The sequence below is a fragment of the Nomascus leucogenys genome, chromosome 6, assembly GCF_006542625.1.
Source record: "Nomascus leucogenys isolate Asia chromosome 6, Asia_NLE_v1, whole genome shotgun sequence".
NCBI classification, from domain to species: domain Eukaryota; kingdom Metazoa; phylum Chordata; class Mammalia; order Primates; family Hylobatidae; genus Nomascus; species Nomascus leucogenys.
This window is the reverse complement of record NC_044386.1, coordinates 82336600-82353659: the sequence shown is the minus strand read 5'-3', so window position 1 is coordinate 82353659 and position 17060 is coordinate 82336600. Positions and strand designations below refer to the sequence as shown.

At 42.5% G+C, this 17060-nt stretch overlaps 1 protein-coding gene across 2 annotated transcripts; it reads left to right on the top strand.

Annotated features, from left to right (window-relative positions):
• The first annotated feature begins 3111 nt into the window (after positions 1–3111).
• On the top strand, positions 3112–6740 carry RPS27L (ribosomal protein S27 like). Of its 2 annotated transcripts, XM_003267077.4 has the most exons (4): positions 3112–3217; positions 4093–4201; positions 4880–4990; positions 6539–6740. In XM_003267077.4, the coding sequence occupies exons 1-4, from the start codon at positions 3212–3214 to the stop codon at positions 6565–6567; spliced, it is 255 nt and encodes an 84-aa protein (XP_003267125.1). In that variant the 5' UTR covers positions 3112–3211; the 3' UTR covers positions 6568–6740. The 2 variants fall into 2 exon arrangements, with proteins under 2 accessions (XP_003267125.1, XP_012362922.1); XM_012507468.2 differs by lacking the exon at positions 6539–6740 and having other exon boundaries at positions 4880–5334.
• The last annotated feature ends 10320 nt before the right edge of the window (positions 6741–17060 follow it).

Here is a 17060-nt window from a genome sequence, read left to right as displayed (position 1 = left end):
ACATACATTTATATCTGGAAAATAAATTGGTTTCGCTTTTTTGGAGGGTAATTTGGCAGTTTATATTACAAACCTTAAAACGTGCATAACTTTTGACTCAGCAATTCCTCCTCCAGGAATTTATCCTAAGGGAATGAGGACAAACACAAAAACATATCTATAAGAATGTTTATTGTAGCGTTAATAATGAAATGTTGCTGGGAGGGAGTATTGAATGTTAAGCTTTGACAGAGCTAGGTAGTGGGTACATGGATCTTCATTATTGCATTAGTTTTCTATTGTTGCTGTAACCAATTACCATAAATGTAATGGCTTAAAACAGCACAAATGTATTTATTTATTTATTTTTTGAGACAGTCTCACTCTGTTGCCCAGGCTGGAGTGCATTGGCGCCATCTCCGCTCACTGCAACCTCTGCCTCCCAGGTTCAAGCAATTCCCCTGCCTCAGCCTCCCAAGTAGCTGGTGTCTACAGGTATGTGCCACCACGCCTGGCTAATTTTCGTATTTTTAGTAGAGACGCAGTTTCACCGTGTTGGCCAGGCTGATCTTGAACTCCTGACCCCAGGTGATCTGCCCGCCTTGGCCTCCCAAAGTGCTGAAATTACAGGCAACAAGACAAATTTATTATCTTACAGTTCTGGACAGAAGTCTGAGCCAGGTCTTACTGGGCTAAAGTTGAGATGTTGGCAGGGCTGTGTCCCTCTCTGGGGGATCCAGGAGGGAGTCCATTTCCTTGCCTTTTCTAGCTTCTAGAAGCTGCCCACATTCCTTGGCTCATGGCCCTCTTCCATCTACAAGCCATCAACATAGCACCTCTCAGACCTTCTTCCATTACCACATCTCTTTCTCGCTCTTCTGTCTTCCTCTTCCACTTTTAAGAACCCTTGTGATTCCACTGGGCCTACACAGATAATCCAGGATAATCCTTCTAGATTAAATCAACTAATCAGCAACCTTTATTCCACTTGCCACGTAACTAAAGGTTCTGAGGATTAGGACACTGATGTCTTTGGGGGCCACTATTCTGTGTATACAATTGTATTATTCTATATACTTATACACATTAAATATTTAATATTCACCAATATTTTATTAATTTTTAAGTATCAAATATTTAAAAACCCAAACCTAATGCCCAATTTAGTGTATGGCTGAAATGAAGATATATATAGTCACAGGACAAATGCTATATGCCCATTAAGAAGCATAATGTAGAATATTCCAGCCTGGGCAACATGGCGAAACCCCATCTCTACAAAAATTACAAAAATTAGCCAGGCATGGTGGCTTGCACCTGCAGTCCCAACTACTCAGGAGGCTGAAGGGGGACAATTGCTTGAGCCCAGGAGGTCGAGGCTGCAGTTAGCCAAGATTGTGCCACTGCACTCCAGCCTGGGCAACACAGTGAGACTTTGTTTAAAAAAAAAAAAAGAATATGTAGTGACATGGAACAATGCTCATTTTATAGTAAGTGGGAGGAAAATTCAAGTCTACAAAAGATTATGCACAAGATGATCCCAATTAGGTTAAGTCAAAACCCAAAATAAACCTATATCCAAGAGAGTAAAAAATATTGGGAAGGATATAGGTCAAAAGTAAAAAATGTTTATCTCCAGATGGTAAATTTTCTTCTATTTTTCTGCATTTCCCAAAATGCATATTATACATGTATCCTTTTTGTAAAGACAAATAAGGTGATTAAGAACATCAAGTCAGGGCCGGATGCGGTGGCTCACGCCTGTAATCCCAACACTTTGGGAGGCCAAGGCGGGCAGATCACTTGAGGTCAGGAGTTGGAGACCAGCCTGGCCAACATAGTGAAACCCCGCCCCCCCCATCCCCTGTCTGTTAAAAACACAAAAAGTAGCCGGTGTTTGGCTACCATTACATGGTGGTGGACACCTGTAATCTCAGCTACTTGGGAGGACTGAGGCAGGAGAATCGCATGAACCCAGGAGGCGGAGGTTGCAGTGAGCTAAGATCACGCCACTGTACTCCAGCCTGGGCGACAGAGCAAGACTCCGCCAAAAAAAAAAAAAAAAAAAATCCAGTTAGACCAATTTTCTGGTAAAGTGTCTTTCTGGTTTCTTGCCTTTTGGTCGGCCATGACACCCATCTTTCAAGCATAGAGTTTCCTCCTCAAAAATAGAGCATGCTGTCACGCGCCGGTGGTCCCAACTACTTGGGAGGCTGAGGTGGGAGGACTCCTTGAGCCTAGGAGTTGGAGACCAGCCTGGGCAATATAGCAGGACACTGTCTCCAAGGGAAAAAAAAAAAAAAAAAAGAATAGTGGCGTGTTCCTGTGGTCCCAGCTACTCGTGAGGCTGAGGCCGGAGAATCGCTTGAGCCCAGGAGGTCGAGGCTGCAGTGAGCTGTGATGGCACCATTGCATTCCAGCCTGGGCAAAAGAGCGAGACCTCGTCTCAAATAATAATAATGATAAAGACTCCTGTTCGGTCATCGGTGACATTCGCCTTTCTCAGCCCCCTAGTTGCCCACTCTGCAAAGTACGTGTAATCCTCGGAAGGGGTGGGGTCTCTTAGTGAACGAAGCACAGCAGCGAATCCGTGCTGTTTTAAAAACTTTTTTTCAGAACAAAGCAAACCTAAGGTACAGTCATACCCCGCAGAAAACTTCGAAATCTGCGCCTTGAAAAGGGAAGCCAAAAGGATACGAGCCTCTTTCATAATCTCTCTGGCACGTATTAATGGTTAATAATACTGTATTTTTTAATACACAGAAGAAGAGAATAGTGGCATTGCCCCGTGTGCCCACCCCCAGAGCTAACCGAGAGCGGGCCAGGGGGCCGGGGCCGGGGCTCAGCGGCCCGCCGGGTTTCGGGGTGGCGCCGGCCAGGGTGGCCGCGGGCGCTCCCTCGCCATGGCCTAAGCCCGAGGCCGCTCCCCAGCCAGATTCTGGCCTCAGGCACTGCAGAGCCCGCGGCCCTCGCCAACAAGCCCGTTAGACCCACGGGACTTAGCACCCTGGAACGCGCGCCATCCCCGGGTCTTCCCTGCGCCCTGGACCCAAGGACCCGGCTGGAGCGTCCCCCTACCACCGAGAGGAGGGCCTAGAGCGGACAAGCCCCTCCCCGCCGCTCCTCCCAGCCGCTTCTATCCCGGAAGTTGATGCCGAGCGCAGATCGCTTGTAGCTTGCTAGCTGTGTGGGCTGAGAGGTCTGGTAGGGCTGAGCTTGCGAGAAGATCAACATGCCTGTGAGTTGTTTACATCGGGCTCCGGGTTTGTTTTGGGCTTCTTTACCGAGGGTCATATGGGACGGATGAGTCCGGCTGCCTCTCGGGCCGGTAGTGCCCGAGAGTAGCGAGGCGGCTCCCGTTGCGCAGCGTCTTCGCGCGTGGCGGGCATGTAGTGACTTGCCCGGTCAGCGCGGCGCGGCTGGCCCTGCAGGGGCGTGGGCTGCAATTCAGAGGCGGTGGCTGGGAGGGGAACAGCTCTCTGTGTAGCTTATGAGCGGTCTGGGTTTTTGAGGGTGCCCCTGAGGCTGTGATCTTTGGGTCTTTTTGCTTTCCCAGTGCTTGGTGTTTCTCGCCCCCTCTGCCTTCTTTCGGAAGCGATTTCCTACTTGTTTTCCTTTTTTAAAAACTGTCCTCGTTGTTGCCTTATATATTAATTCCGTCAAGGACGGTCGCTCAGCAAGAATTCCTGTCAGATCAGCTGTTGAGCCACAGGAGCAAAAGTCACCCAGGCGCTGGCGTTCTCTGGTCGACTTCAGCAGTTTCTACTCTAAGCGAGTCCACAGTCGGGGTCACTTTCTTTACTTAGCACCTCGACTTCGCGCAGTTTTCATTGAAGACAGTTCATTACGCAGTTGAGTAAAGGACAGAGTTTGCCTTACCATATGTTTCCTGATCGTCCGAAAGCCCTTTTCTAGGGACTTGGAGAACACAAGTATTATGAAAAGTATTGATGAAAGTTATTAACAGGTTTCGAAAAATAACTTTACTATCTGACGTGTTGCTTCTGCCGAGGATGACCGTTATTCCTGTTTTTGCATGTATATTTCACGTATGGTTAAATGTGCCAGGATTGTGGTTTAAAACTAATAGTAATAATATGCTTCTTTGTTCAGTTGGCTAGAGATTTACTACATCCGTCCTTGGAAGAGGAAAAGAAAAAACATAAAAAGAAACGCCTAGTACAAAGTCCAAATTCTTACTTTATGGATGTAAAATGTCCAGGTAAAATTTGAAATCTTAATTCCTTTACTAAGGAAAATTTCTGTAGGGATTGCTAGTGTGGTGTGTATAGTTAAGATACATTAGAACCTTCTATTGAGTAGAAATGGGATTACAGAATTGGAAATGTCAGGGACATTTTCATAATAAATGTACTGAAACCATTGTGGGAACATTTCGGGGTAAGTGAAAACGGGCATTCAAAGGAGATATGCTATTTGACTTAGCAAGTCTTTAAGCTCTTCAGATGATGAGTTTTCTATTTCATGATACAAAGAAAAGTCTGTTGATTCTTCAGTCTAAAGCTGTGCTGCCCAATACAATGGCCATTAGCTGAATGTGGCTACTGAGCACTTGTGGATAATCAAAATGCGGATAGTCAAAATAGAGATGTTCTTTAATTGTAAAATACTCACTGGATTTTGACGATGTAGCACAGAAAAAAAATACATTGATTACATGTTGAAATGATATTTTGGAAATATTAAGTTTAATGAAATATATTATTGATTTTACCTGTTTTTAAAAAATTTTGTGTCGCTGCTAGAAATGTTTATATTACACATGTGGCTTGCTGTTTCATAGCACTAAAGTTACTAATTTTTTTACATATTACCAGAAATGTCGAGCAGGTGCTGTTTTCCTCTGCTTTTCACTTTTAACATTGCCTTTTTTTTCTAGGTTGCTACAAGATCACCACGGTTTTCAGCCATGCTCAGACAGTGGTTCTTTGTGTGGGTTGTTCAACAGTGTTGTGCCAGCCTACAGGAGGAAAGGCCAGACTCACAGAAGGTATATCATTTGGCATTCTCCAACCCAGTGTTGAGATTGATTATAAATGTCTCTATCTTCACTGAAAAGTTTAAAGAAATCTTAATGATTACCAAAATAACTTATCTTTCATTGTGTGCTTTCGGTAAAGAATGCCCTGTTCAAATGGTTATATTTATACTCTTGACCTTGCAGTGAACTCCATTGACTTATTTTTCTTGGTTTAGAACACATTTATTCACTTAGTTTGCTGAACTTGGAATCAATTAAATCAGAATAGAAGCAAAAGAATAACTACATGTTATAGGACATACGGATTTATTATTTATTTATTTATTTATTTTTTTATTAGGAGTCTCGTTCTGTCGCCCAGGCTGGAGTGCAGTGGCGCCATCTCGGCTCACTGCAACTTCTGCCTCCCCAGTTCAAGTGATTCTCTTGCCTCAGCCTCCCGAGTAGCTGGGACCACAGGCGCGTGCCACCATGCCTGGCTAATTTTTTGTATTTTTAGTAGAGACGGGGTTTCACTGTGTTAGCCAGGATGGTCTTGATCTCCTGACATCATGGTCCGCCCGCCTCGGCCTCCCAAAGTGCTGGGATTACAGGCATGAGCCACTTTGCCGGCCAGGACATATAGATTTTTAAAACCATATAGAATTTAAAAATTTCTCTTACAAAATTTTGTTCCTTATGTATTTAGTACATATAATAGTTTTTTTTAATCATTGCCAGCTAAGCAACAGATAGCTAATATATAAGTTAAAATGCCAGAGGTTTTATTTTTATGAGCAACTGCAATGATTAATATAAAAACCTAATTTTAATTCCTCTTTCACTTTAGTGCAATAAGAAAAAAAATTATATATATAGTTTCCATAGTAATACTTGTACATTTACAATTCCGTAATGATGTTATAAATTTGCTTGTGATATTTTGGGGAGCTGTAAGTTCCATGCTCTCACTGGAAGAGTTAAGTGGATTGGCAGCAAATCCGAGATCTATTTGGTGTGACCTGGTGAGATCTAAATATGGAGTCAGCACATGATATTTTAAGAGTAATGTTGCTAAGTAATATTGCTGAGTATACTTGTGAGATTTTTGAAACAAAGTATGTCATGTCATGATTTTGGAATTTAGTGCCCATATGCTGACAGATGGTTTAATGGGTGTGTCTGTTCTAGAGTTTTCCTAATAGGTCTGAAAATGCCTCTAATCAAAATTATTTCCTTGAGAAAAGTATTCAGAATAGTTCCTAAAAATTAAGAGTATATCTTCTGACAGCTTGCTTGAAACAGTCTTCACTGTTGAATTCAGGCTTATGGTCTTAAGTAGACTTCATTATAGCATTTGAGAAACAGGAGTGACACTTATAGTCATACCAGAGTAAACTCAGATATGATAGATGTATTATAGCAAATTTCTGGTATAAAAGGATAAATAATCTGTATATGAGTATTAATCCAATATTCTTAAAACTTCAGTATTTTACTGAAAAGTACTTTTTGTCATTAAAATTATAGCAAAGGTAGAATGCACTTGTTTAATATACTCTCATGATTCTTTTGCAGGGTGTTCATTTAGAAGAAAGCAACACTAATGATTCAAACAGCTTCCTGAATTTTGTGTTATCTCACAGAAAGCCTTATCATAAATTCCATAATTCTAATTAATTTACCAAGATAATGTAATTACATTTGGTTTTGTAAGGTATACAACAGTAATCTCCTATTTTGGTGCCAGTTTTTCAATAAAGTTTTGATTATGGGCAAATCCCCTCTTTCTTTTTTCTTTTTAAAATATATTTGAGTATGCCATACATTTATATATACAGTGTATATGAATTTGGTTTAAACATTTTAAAATTTATTTTGATTGGTTTGTGTCTTTTTTTTGAGAGAGAGAGAGAGAGAGTCCTGCTCTGTCACTCAAGCTGGAGTGCAGTGGTGCGATCTCAGCTCACTGCAACCTCCGCCTCCCAGGTTCAAGCGATTCTGTTGCTTTGTCCTCCCAAGTAGCTGGGATTATAGACACACACCACCATGCCCCGCTAATTTGTGTCTCATTTTCAAGAGTAGAAACCCTAAATATTTTATTTTCATTCCTTTTCCAAATTGCTATGAATGGAATTAAAGGATTACAAATGTAAAGTCTATTATTTGTGAATTCTAAATGTAGTTCTGCTGTTGTACCTGTGGAAACATCTTAAAGAAGTACATATTTTGCACATCCTGCAGGTGTACCCCGGAACTTAAACTATAATTAAAAAGAATAGTTTCAAAAAAATACATATTTAACACAGTAACGATCACAGTGTAATGCCTTGGATTTATGTGGCCTTGCTATACTACTATATAATTTAGGACAGTAACTGCTAGCTGGGGTCTGAGTCACTTATTGGAAGCTCCTTTTTAGGGTAGAGAATTTGAGGAGAAATCAGAAGTGGCATGATTTACCCGCAGAAGTCCTGGTTGGGGATAGTAGATGGTGTTGAATTCTCTGGCCCAGACAGGTGAGCACTCCTGACTATGGATGTGTGTTGAGTGGTTCTGGTGCCTGCCTCATGGTCATTTTCATAGTTTATGAAGTAATCCTGGGGAGCTGAGACGGGGAGTGTATCTGCTCACTATGCAACTCCTCATTGGACTAGGAAGATAGTCCAGTTTCTACTCTGCTTCTATTTGATTTGTCACCTTATGGCAGGAATTAGAACAGGCATTTCCTATCAACAGGTGGGACTGTAATGTGAGCAACTGATCCGCTTACATACTGCTTAAATCAGAGAACTGTTGCACAAGAACTAAAGAATGATGGCAAGTTTGGGGTGTATATAGTTGTATGAGGAAGGCCGGGCGCAGTGGCTCACACCTGTAATCCCAGCACTTTGGGAGCCTGAGGCAGGTGGATCACCTGAGATCAGGAGTTCAAGACCAGCCTGACCAGTATGGAAAAACCCCGTCTCTACTAAAAATACAAAATTAGCTGGGCGTGGTGGTGCATGCCTGTAATCTCAGCTAACTTGGGAGGCTGAGGCAGGAGAATTCACTTGAACCTGGGAGGTGGAGGTTGCGGTGACCCGAGATTGTGCCATTGCACTCTAGCCTGGGCAACAAGCACGAAACTCCGTCTCGATATATATATATATATGTATGTATGTAGGTGACCCAGAGATTCTCAGACTTTTAGTTTCTGACATCATTAGAATCTCAGTAATTTTTTTCAGGCCATTCCTTGGCCAAAAGAAATACCTGATAGTTACATTTATTAACTTATGTTCTAACAACTCTAGTAGCCATTTGAAAAAAACTATACACAAGAGCGTGATGTGATGATTTTTTTAAAAATAGAGACAGTGTCTTGGCTCTGTTGCCCAGGTTGGAGGGTCATAGCTCATTGTGACCTCCAACTCCTGGGTTCAAGTAAGCCTCCCACCTCTGCCTCCTGAGTAGCGGAGGCTTCAGGCACGTGCCACCACGCCCACCTAATTTTTTTGTAGAGATGGGGCTCTGGCTATGTTGCCCAGGCTGTAATGAACTCCTGGCCTCAGGTGATCTGCCTTGGCCTACCAAAGTGCTGGGATTACAGGTGTGAGCCACTGTGCCCAGCCTGATGTGATAATTTTTATCTCATCCTTAAATCATCACAGTTACTAATTGAATGTGTGTGCCTTTTGGGCTCCGTACAATTTCTCAAAATTGAAATCAGATTGGTCACCATTGTCCATATTTCTTCCACATTGATTTTTGCATGGTGCTTTTTGTCATACCAGTGGCTCCAAACCCAGCTTCACAAGGATAGGATGCCATCAAAGGGAATGTAGTGCCATATCATATTGAAACTGAACTACCTGGAACTAGTAGTTTATACAAAAGATGTGTCAGTGTCAGCGTTTTTCCTGAGGTACTCCAAGGCACTTCAGCTTGCACAGTTTAGGATACTTGGCTATATGGAGAGGCAGTGGGGATGACAGCTTTTGATGAGAAGGAATCAAACCTATGATGAGGAATAATCTAACAAACCCATGAAAATTCCCTTGGAAGTATTTTTTTAAAAAGGATTATACTTTAAAGACCACATCTAAGGGCTGGGCACGGTGGCTCACGCCTGTAATCCCAGCAGTTTGGGAGGCTGAGGCTGGCAGATCACTTGCAGTCAGGAGTTTGAGACCAGCCTGGCCAACACGGCGAAACCCCGTCTCTACTAAACATACAAAAATTAGCTGGGCATGGTGGCGCACACCTGTAGTCCCAGCTACTTGGGAGGCTGAGGCACGAGAATTGCTTGAAACCAAGAGGCAGAGGTTGCAGTGAGCCAAAATCGCACCACTGCACTTCAGCCTGGGTGACAGAGTGAAGCTGTGTCTCAAAGAACACATCTAAGGATTTACATGGCATTGGGAAACGAATGGTGTATTAAGTTTTACTTTATTATTAATCTAGATGGTATTACTGGTTTTGAAAAGTGCTGAATAGGACACCAGGACTTTCCCAAACTTCAGGGTCAGCCACATACATTATTATATACTGAATGTTTTAAATATTATTTATATTAACTTCAGATTTTAATGTAAATGTGTTTGTAAAGGAAACCTTCCATAAACTTAATATAAATGTATTTTTAGGGGAAGCCTTCCATAAATGGAAAAACCAGTTACATAAAGATAGCTAAAAATAGGCCAGGCGCAGTGGCTCACGCCTATAATCCCAGCACTTTGGGAGGCCGAGGCGGGCGGATCACGAGGTCAGGAGATCGAGACCACCCTGGCTAACACGGTGTAACTCCGTCTCTACTAAAAATACAAAAAATTAGCCGGGCATGGTGGTGGGCGCCTGTAGTCCCAGCTACTTGGGAGGCTGAGGCAGGAGAATGGCATGAACCCGGGAGGCGGAGCTTGCAATGAGCCAAGATCCCGCCTCTGCACTCCAGCCTGGGTGACAGAGCAAGACTCCAGCTCAAGAAAAAAAAAATAAGCTAAAAATAAAATGAAATTCTTGGCTTCTGGCCTGATGAGATGACAAATGGTTTGTGTCTGGTTGTTCCTGTAAGTCATCTGATAAAGCTCTAATTCCTTTTTGTTTTATTTTTCTGGAGATATGATTCAGATACTATAAAATCCAACCTTTTGTGATGTAAAAGTCAGTAGTTTTTACTATATTTGCAAGGTTGTACAACCATTACTACTGTCTAATCCCAGACCATTTTAATCACCTTAGAAAGAAACTTCATACCTAACAGCATTCACTCCCTATTCTTCCCTCCTCTCAGCCATTGGCAGCCACTAAGCTACTTTTGTCTCCATGGATTTGCTTCTTCTCAATATTTCATATAATGCTATTTCATATAAATGGAATCATATGGTACGTAGCTTCTGTATGTTTCACTTAGCATAATGTTTTCAAGGGCTATCTATGCTGTTGCATGTATCAATCAATATTTCATTCATTTTTTTGATAATATTCTGTGTAATATACAATGTTTATCCATTCATCAGTTGATAGACATTTAGAGTGTTTTCACTTTTTATTTATTTATTTTTGAGATGGAGTCTTGCTCTGTTCCCTAGGCGGAGTGCAGTGGCGTGATCTCAGCTCACTGCAACCTCCACCTCCCGGGCTCAAGTGACCCTCTGGCCTCAGCCTCCCGAGAAGCTGGGACTACAGGCACGTGCCACCACACCCCGCTGATTTTTTGTATTTTTTTGTAGAGATGGGGTTTCGCCATGTTGCCCAGGCTGGTCTTGAACTCCTTACCTCAGGCCGTCTGCCCACCTCAGCCTTCCAAAGTGCTGGCATTACAGGTGTGAGCCACTGCACCCGGCCAAATAAAGTATTCTTAATTACATCTGCAAAATCCGTTTTGCTATGTAAGGTAACATATTCGTAGGTTCTGGGGATTAGGGTGTGGGAATCTTTAGAGGGCCATTATTCTGCTACCACAAAATATAAAGTTGTAAAATTCTACCCCATATTTGAAAACTGAGATTCTTAAGTTATGTCTTTGTAATTCTCTTTTTTCTTTTTCTTTCTTTCTTTTTTTTTTTTTTGAGACAGAGTCTTGCTCCGTCGCCCAGGCTGGAGTGCAGTGGCGCAATCTCAGCTCACTGCAAGCTCCGCCTCCTGGGTTCGCGCCATTCTCCTGCCCCAGCCTCCAGAGTAGCTGGGACTACAGGCGTGTGCCACCGTGCCGGGCTAATTTTTTTAAAAGTATTTTTAGTAGAGACGGGGGTTTCACCGTGTTAGCCAGGATGGTCTCGATCTGCTGACCTCGTGATCCGCCGGCCTTGGCCTCTCATGTCTTTGTAATTTTCCATGGAAAAAAACTTTTAAATCTTTGGAAGGAATAGAGTACATTATTGCATTTTACAAAGAAAAGGATAACTTTATCGAATAATGACCTTGTATTCTTTTAGGATTTTACAGCTACTTTTTCACAACTATAGGCATAGAAAATGACATCAGGGGCTGGGCATGGTGGCTCACGCCTGTAATCCCAACACTTTAGGAGGCCCAGGCAGGCGGATCACGAGGTCGAGATTGAGACCATCCTGGCCAACATGATGAAACCCCGTCTCTACTAAAAATACAAAAATTAGCTGGGCGTGGTAGCGGGCGCCTGTAGTCCCAGCTACTCGGGAGGCCGAGGCAGGAGAATTGCTTGAACCCGGGAGGCTGAGCTTGCAGTGAGCCGAGATCGTGCCACTGCACTCCAGCCTGCGCGACAGAGCAAGACTCTGTCTCAGAAAAAAGAAAAAAAGAGATGACATCAGGTCATGGTGTTTGCTATTGATCGACACTTACATAGGCTTTGAATTTTGTTTCAAAGGAGATGCCAGAATGGCAAATTTTCTCCGTTGATTTGTGTCCTACTGATTCTGGCTCGCTTCCCCCCTACACTCCTAGGGCTACTCTCACTTTCATGCCTAGCAAAACTTCACCTTTCAAAGAATTTAGGCAGAATAGTCCTAATTTAGTTAATAAGCTTTCATTTTAAATCTTAGGGAAGCAGTGTTAGTTTCAGTTATTCTATAGGAACAGAAATTGGAGCTGCCACAGCCTTTTGAACCAGACAGAGCCTGGCAGACCCTCAGCTTCAGCCCTGCTCAGTGTTTTGTGTCTATGAAAGTCTTTTTAATTTTCTCATTACACATTTTATATATCATGCTATGTATTTAGAACAGAGGGGGTGTGTAAGATTATGACTCTATGTTATCTTTATCTTGTCTTTGTATTAATTTGAAGTTGTTTTTTCTTTATTTGTAGCCAACTAATTAAAATACCAACACATACTTATTTTTATTCATTTTTATGTGACAGACTTTTAAACTGAAGACTGCATCAATAAAATTGCATGCCATTAAATATGACTTTTATTGGATTGGTAAATTTTTAGAGATGGCTTTTTTTTTTTTTAGACAGAGTCTTGCTTTGTTGCCCAGGCTAGAGAGTGCAGCGGTGTGATCTCGCCTCTCTGCAACCTCTGCCTCCTGGGCTCAAGTGATCCTCCCGCCTCGTTCTCCCAAGTAGCTGGGACTACAGGCCCATGCCACCACACCTGGTTTACTTTTGTATTTTTTGTAGAGACAGGGTTTCACCATGTTGCCCAGGCTGGTCTCAAACTTCTGGGCTCAAGTGATCCGCCCACCTCAGCCTCCCAGTGTGTTGGGAATACAGGTGTGAGCTACTGCGTTGGCCTAGAGATGCTTTTTATGGGAAGTCATGATAATGGTTAAAACAGGCTTTAGAGTCAGATATGTGTGGGTTTGAAACAAGTGCTAGTTAATGGTTTGTGACCTTGGGAAAAAATAATAATATCTCTACTTAATAGAGTTATGTTGAAGGTATAATGAGATAGCATATACAAAGAGCTTAGCAAAATGCCTTTCCCACAGTAAGTGCTCTGTTAATAGTTTGTGTGGGCTGGGTGTGGTGGCTCACGTCTGTAATCCCAGCACTTTGGGAGGTCAAGGCGGGTGGATCAACTGAGGTCAGGAGTTTGAGACCAGCCTGACCAATGCGATGAAACCCCGTCTCTACTAAAAATACAAAAATTAGCCAGGCGTGGTGGTATGTGCCCATAGTCCCAGCTACTCAGGAGACTGAAGCAGGAGAATTGCTTGAACCTGGGAGGTGGAGGTTGCAGTGAACCGAGAACGCACCATTGCACTCCAGCCTGGGCAACAAGAGCGAAACTCCGTCTTAAAAAAAAAAATAGTTTGTGTGTTTTTTCTTAAGTGGAAAGCAGTCATGTCTATTCAACATCAAGTACTTCAGTGTTCCATTTTTTCCCTAAAGTTGTTTACCCACCTTACCACCACACTGGAGCATAGATATGTTAACTTTTGCTACAAAACAAGTCACTCCCAAATCTAATAGCTTAAAATGTTGACTTATTACTATTTCTCATGATTATATGAGTTGGCCGCTTACTCTGTTGGTCTCACCTAGGTTCACTTACACAGCCACCTTCACCTGGAGGCTCAAATCATAGGTCTGGCAGCTGGTGCTAGCTGTCAGCTGGGGCATCTCTGTTCCCCTCCCTGTGGCCCCCCATCCTCCAGTAAGCTAGTCTGGCTTCTTTACATGGAAATCTTGGGATAGTGTTCTTAGAGGGTGGCAGACAAAAGCTTGAAAGCCACTTAAAGCCTATGCAGTGGGACTTGTGCAACATTATTTCCACCACATTCAATGGGTCAAAAAGCAAATCATAAAGCAAGACCAGATTTAAGAGAGTGGAGAAAGAGCTCCACCTTTGGATGGAAAAAGCAGCAAAATCACATTGCAAAGTTGCATGCACAATGGAATGAGAGGAAATTGTGGCCATCAAAGAACTGGTGGCCGGGCACGGTAGCTCATGCCTGTAATCCCAAGCACTTTGAGAGGCTGAGGCAGGAGGATTGCTTGAGTCCAGGAGTTTGAGATCAGTCTGGACAACATTGTGAAACCCCTACTCTACAAAAAATTATCCAGGCATAGTGGAGTGCGCCTGCATTTCTAGCTACTCAGGAAGCTGAGGTGGGAAGATCACCTGAGCCTGGAAGGTCAAGGCTGCAGTGAGCCATGATTGTACCACTGCACTCCAGCCTGGGTGACAGAGTGAGACCTTATCTCTAAATAAGTAAATAAATAAATAAATATAAAAGAAAATTCCAAATGGGGGCCCAGGCATGGTGGTTCATGCCTGTAATCCCAGCACTTTGGAAGGCCGAGGTGGGTGGATCACTTGAGCCCAGGTTACAGTGAGTTATGATCATGTCACTGCACTCTAGCCTGGGTGCCAGAGCAAGATCCTGTTTCTAAAAAATAAATAAGTTCCAAATAACATAAAACACTAACATTAAAGAAACATTAAATATTTAATGTTAAAATAACATTAAAATAACATTAAAGAAAGGCATGACATTTTTATGTTTATCTAAGGGCACGGATTGAAAATCTGACAAACATGAATACAGGACCTAGAGATCAGAAGTCAGAAAGAAATAAGGAGACGAAATGGATCTGTTTTAGAGAGCTGCTCTCTTTCTACTTCAACCACTCAGAGATATCCACCTATTTACTTGTATAAAGTGTTAAGTGAAGAAACAGATTTAGGGCTCAGAATTATAGAAAAGCCCTTCTTTTATTAGAGTGTATAAAAACTTTGATTTCTTTTTGAATTTTCCTGAGTTCAGTGGCACACTGGTAATCTCTAGTACACATGATCTGTGGCTGTTAGAACAAAATTCCCCAATACGTTAACACTGCAGCCTCCAAAATGGCTCCCAGTGATCCCCACCTTCTGGTATCCACTCCTTGTACAGTCCTCTCCCACACCAAATCAGGGTTGGTTTCTGCAACCAACAGAATTTGGCATAAGTGATGGCATATAGCTTCCAAGGCTGAATTATAAAAGACATTGAGGTGTTTCCCTGTTTCTTCAAGCCCCTGCTCTAAAGGGAAGCCATAGCACAGACAAGCAGACCTATGGAGAGGGCCATGTGGTGAGAAAACTGAAAACTCTTGCCCAAAGCCAGCAGGCCACAAAGCCCTCTTGTCCATGGCCACGTGGGTGAATCATTTTGGAATCAGATTATCCAGCCCCAGTCAAGCCTTCCCTCAGATGCCTGAAGCCTCTGCTGACATCTTGTCTACAAACTCATGAGACCCTGAGCTAGAAACACCCAGCAAAGCTGCCCCCAAATTTCTGAAACACAGAAACTGTGAGACAATAAGCTTTGGGGTAATTTGTTACACAGTAATAGATAACTAATACACATTATACTACAGGAAAAAGTTCAAGACACAGAAGGCCAGATATGGTGTGATTCCATTTATATGAAACATCCGTAACAGGCAAATCCAAAGAGATAGAAAGTAGATTGCTGGTTACCAGGGGCTGGAAGGACAGAGGAATGGGGAACAAATGCTAATGGGTATGAGGTTTCTTCTTGGGGTGAAAATGAATTGGATAGTGGTAATGGGTACATAATCTTGTGACTATACTAAAAACCACTGAATTGTACATGTTAAAGAATTTTATGGCATATGGACTGTGAATTATATCTGAATTATATATATGTGTGTGTGTGTTTATGTGTGTATGTATTTGGAACAGAGCAGCGGATGGAAGTTGGAAGGACTTTGAGGAGAGTGTTAATGAAAACCTGAAGAGCCTTGAAGAAATTGTTGAGAAGTATGGCCTTTGAAGAGGCTGCAGGTGTAGTCTTAAGGAAAGTAAGAGAAATCTTATTGACAATTAGAGGAGGGGATTCTTGTTTAGTACTGACAGAAAATTTAGCAACACTGTCACCAGGAGTAACTCAGAAAATAGAAAATGTGCCTAATGAATTGGGTGACTAGCTGATGGGATTTCCATATACAGTGTTTTTTTTTGTTTTTTGTTTTGAGGCTGGGTAATTTATAAAAAGAGGTTTATTTGGCTCACGGTTCTGCAGGCTGTACGGGAAGCATGGTGCTGGCATGTACTTCTGGTGAGGGCCTCAGGAAGCTTACAACCATGGTGGAAAGAGAAGGAGCAGAGAGCCATACACAGTGTTGAATGTGCTTCCTTAATTCTTGTTGCTTATACTAACATGCAAGAGAAAGATAAGCTAATGGAAGAACTATTGGTAAAGAATTAATAATTGATGGTTTAAAAAATTCCCAGACTCTTCAGATGGCAAATGATGCCAAATTAAGAAATGGCTTCAAGGCAAAGATAATAATTGAGGGCACTTCCAGGAAAACACAGTCTAAAGATGATATTGAGGGCATGACTATACAATCATTTCTCAAGACTTCAAAACGAACCAACATAGTGCTTCAGAGAACTACTTAAACAATAGAGTTCATTAGATTATTAGCGTAAGTAGTTCTTCCCATTATCTTGGCAGAGACAAGCCCCAGGTTAGAGAGGGGCTATTCTGAAGGGACTTTGGGGTGGCTTTTGTCTACTAGCAGAAACTCCAATAAAATTCACAGGATACTCTTAACATTTTAAAATATTATATTGTCAGTTAATAGCGTTGCTAAAAAAAATTCAAAAATTAGAGAAATAAAATATTATATTGGCAGAAACACTGTTAACTTAGATTGAAAGGAGAGAGTACAAAAAGGCCTTTGGGTCTCCAAACTTCTACAAGTGGAAAGCAGACTGAGAAAACCACTCAGCTAGAAATATATGCTACCTTTCATGAAAAAAAAGGTATAGGGAAGCGGCCAGCCTTAGTGGCTCACGCCTGTAACCCCAGCACTTTGGGAGGCCAAGGGGGGGGGGGGGGGCGGATCACCTGAGGTCAGGAGTTCGAGACCAGCCTGGCCAACATGGTGAAACCCTGTCTCTATTAAAAATACAAAAATTAGTCGGGAGTGGTGGCACGCACCTGTAATCCCAGCTACTCGGGAGGCTGAGGTGGGAGAATTGCTTGAACCCAGGAGGCTAAGGCTGCAGTGAGCCGAGATTGTGCCACTGTACTCTAGCCTGGGTGACAGAGGGAAACCCTGGCTCAACCAAAAAAAAAAAGAAAGAAAGAAAAGAAAAAAGTATAACTCAGAGGCTGGGTGCGGTGGCTCATGCCTATAATCCCAGCACTTTGGGAGGCTGAGGTGGGTGGAT

Bases quoted from the DNA above. Each gene is read 5' to 3' on its own strand.
- RPS27L (XM_012507468.2), top strand. The intron at 4,202-4,879 runs GTAAAATTTGAA...TTTTTTTTCTAG, and splicing joins TATGGATGTAAAATGTCCAG to GTTGCTACAAGATCACCACG.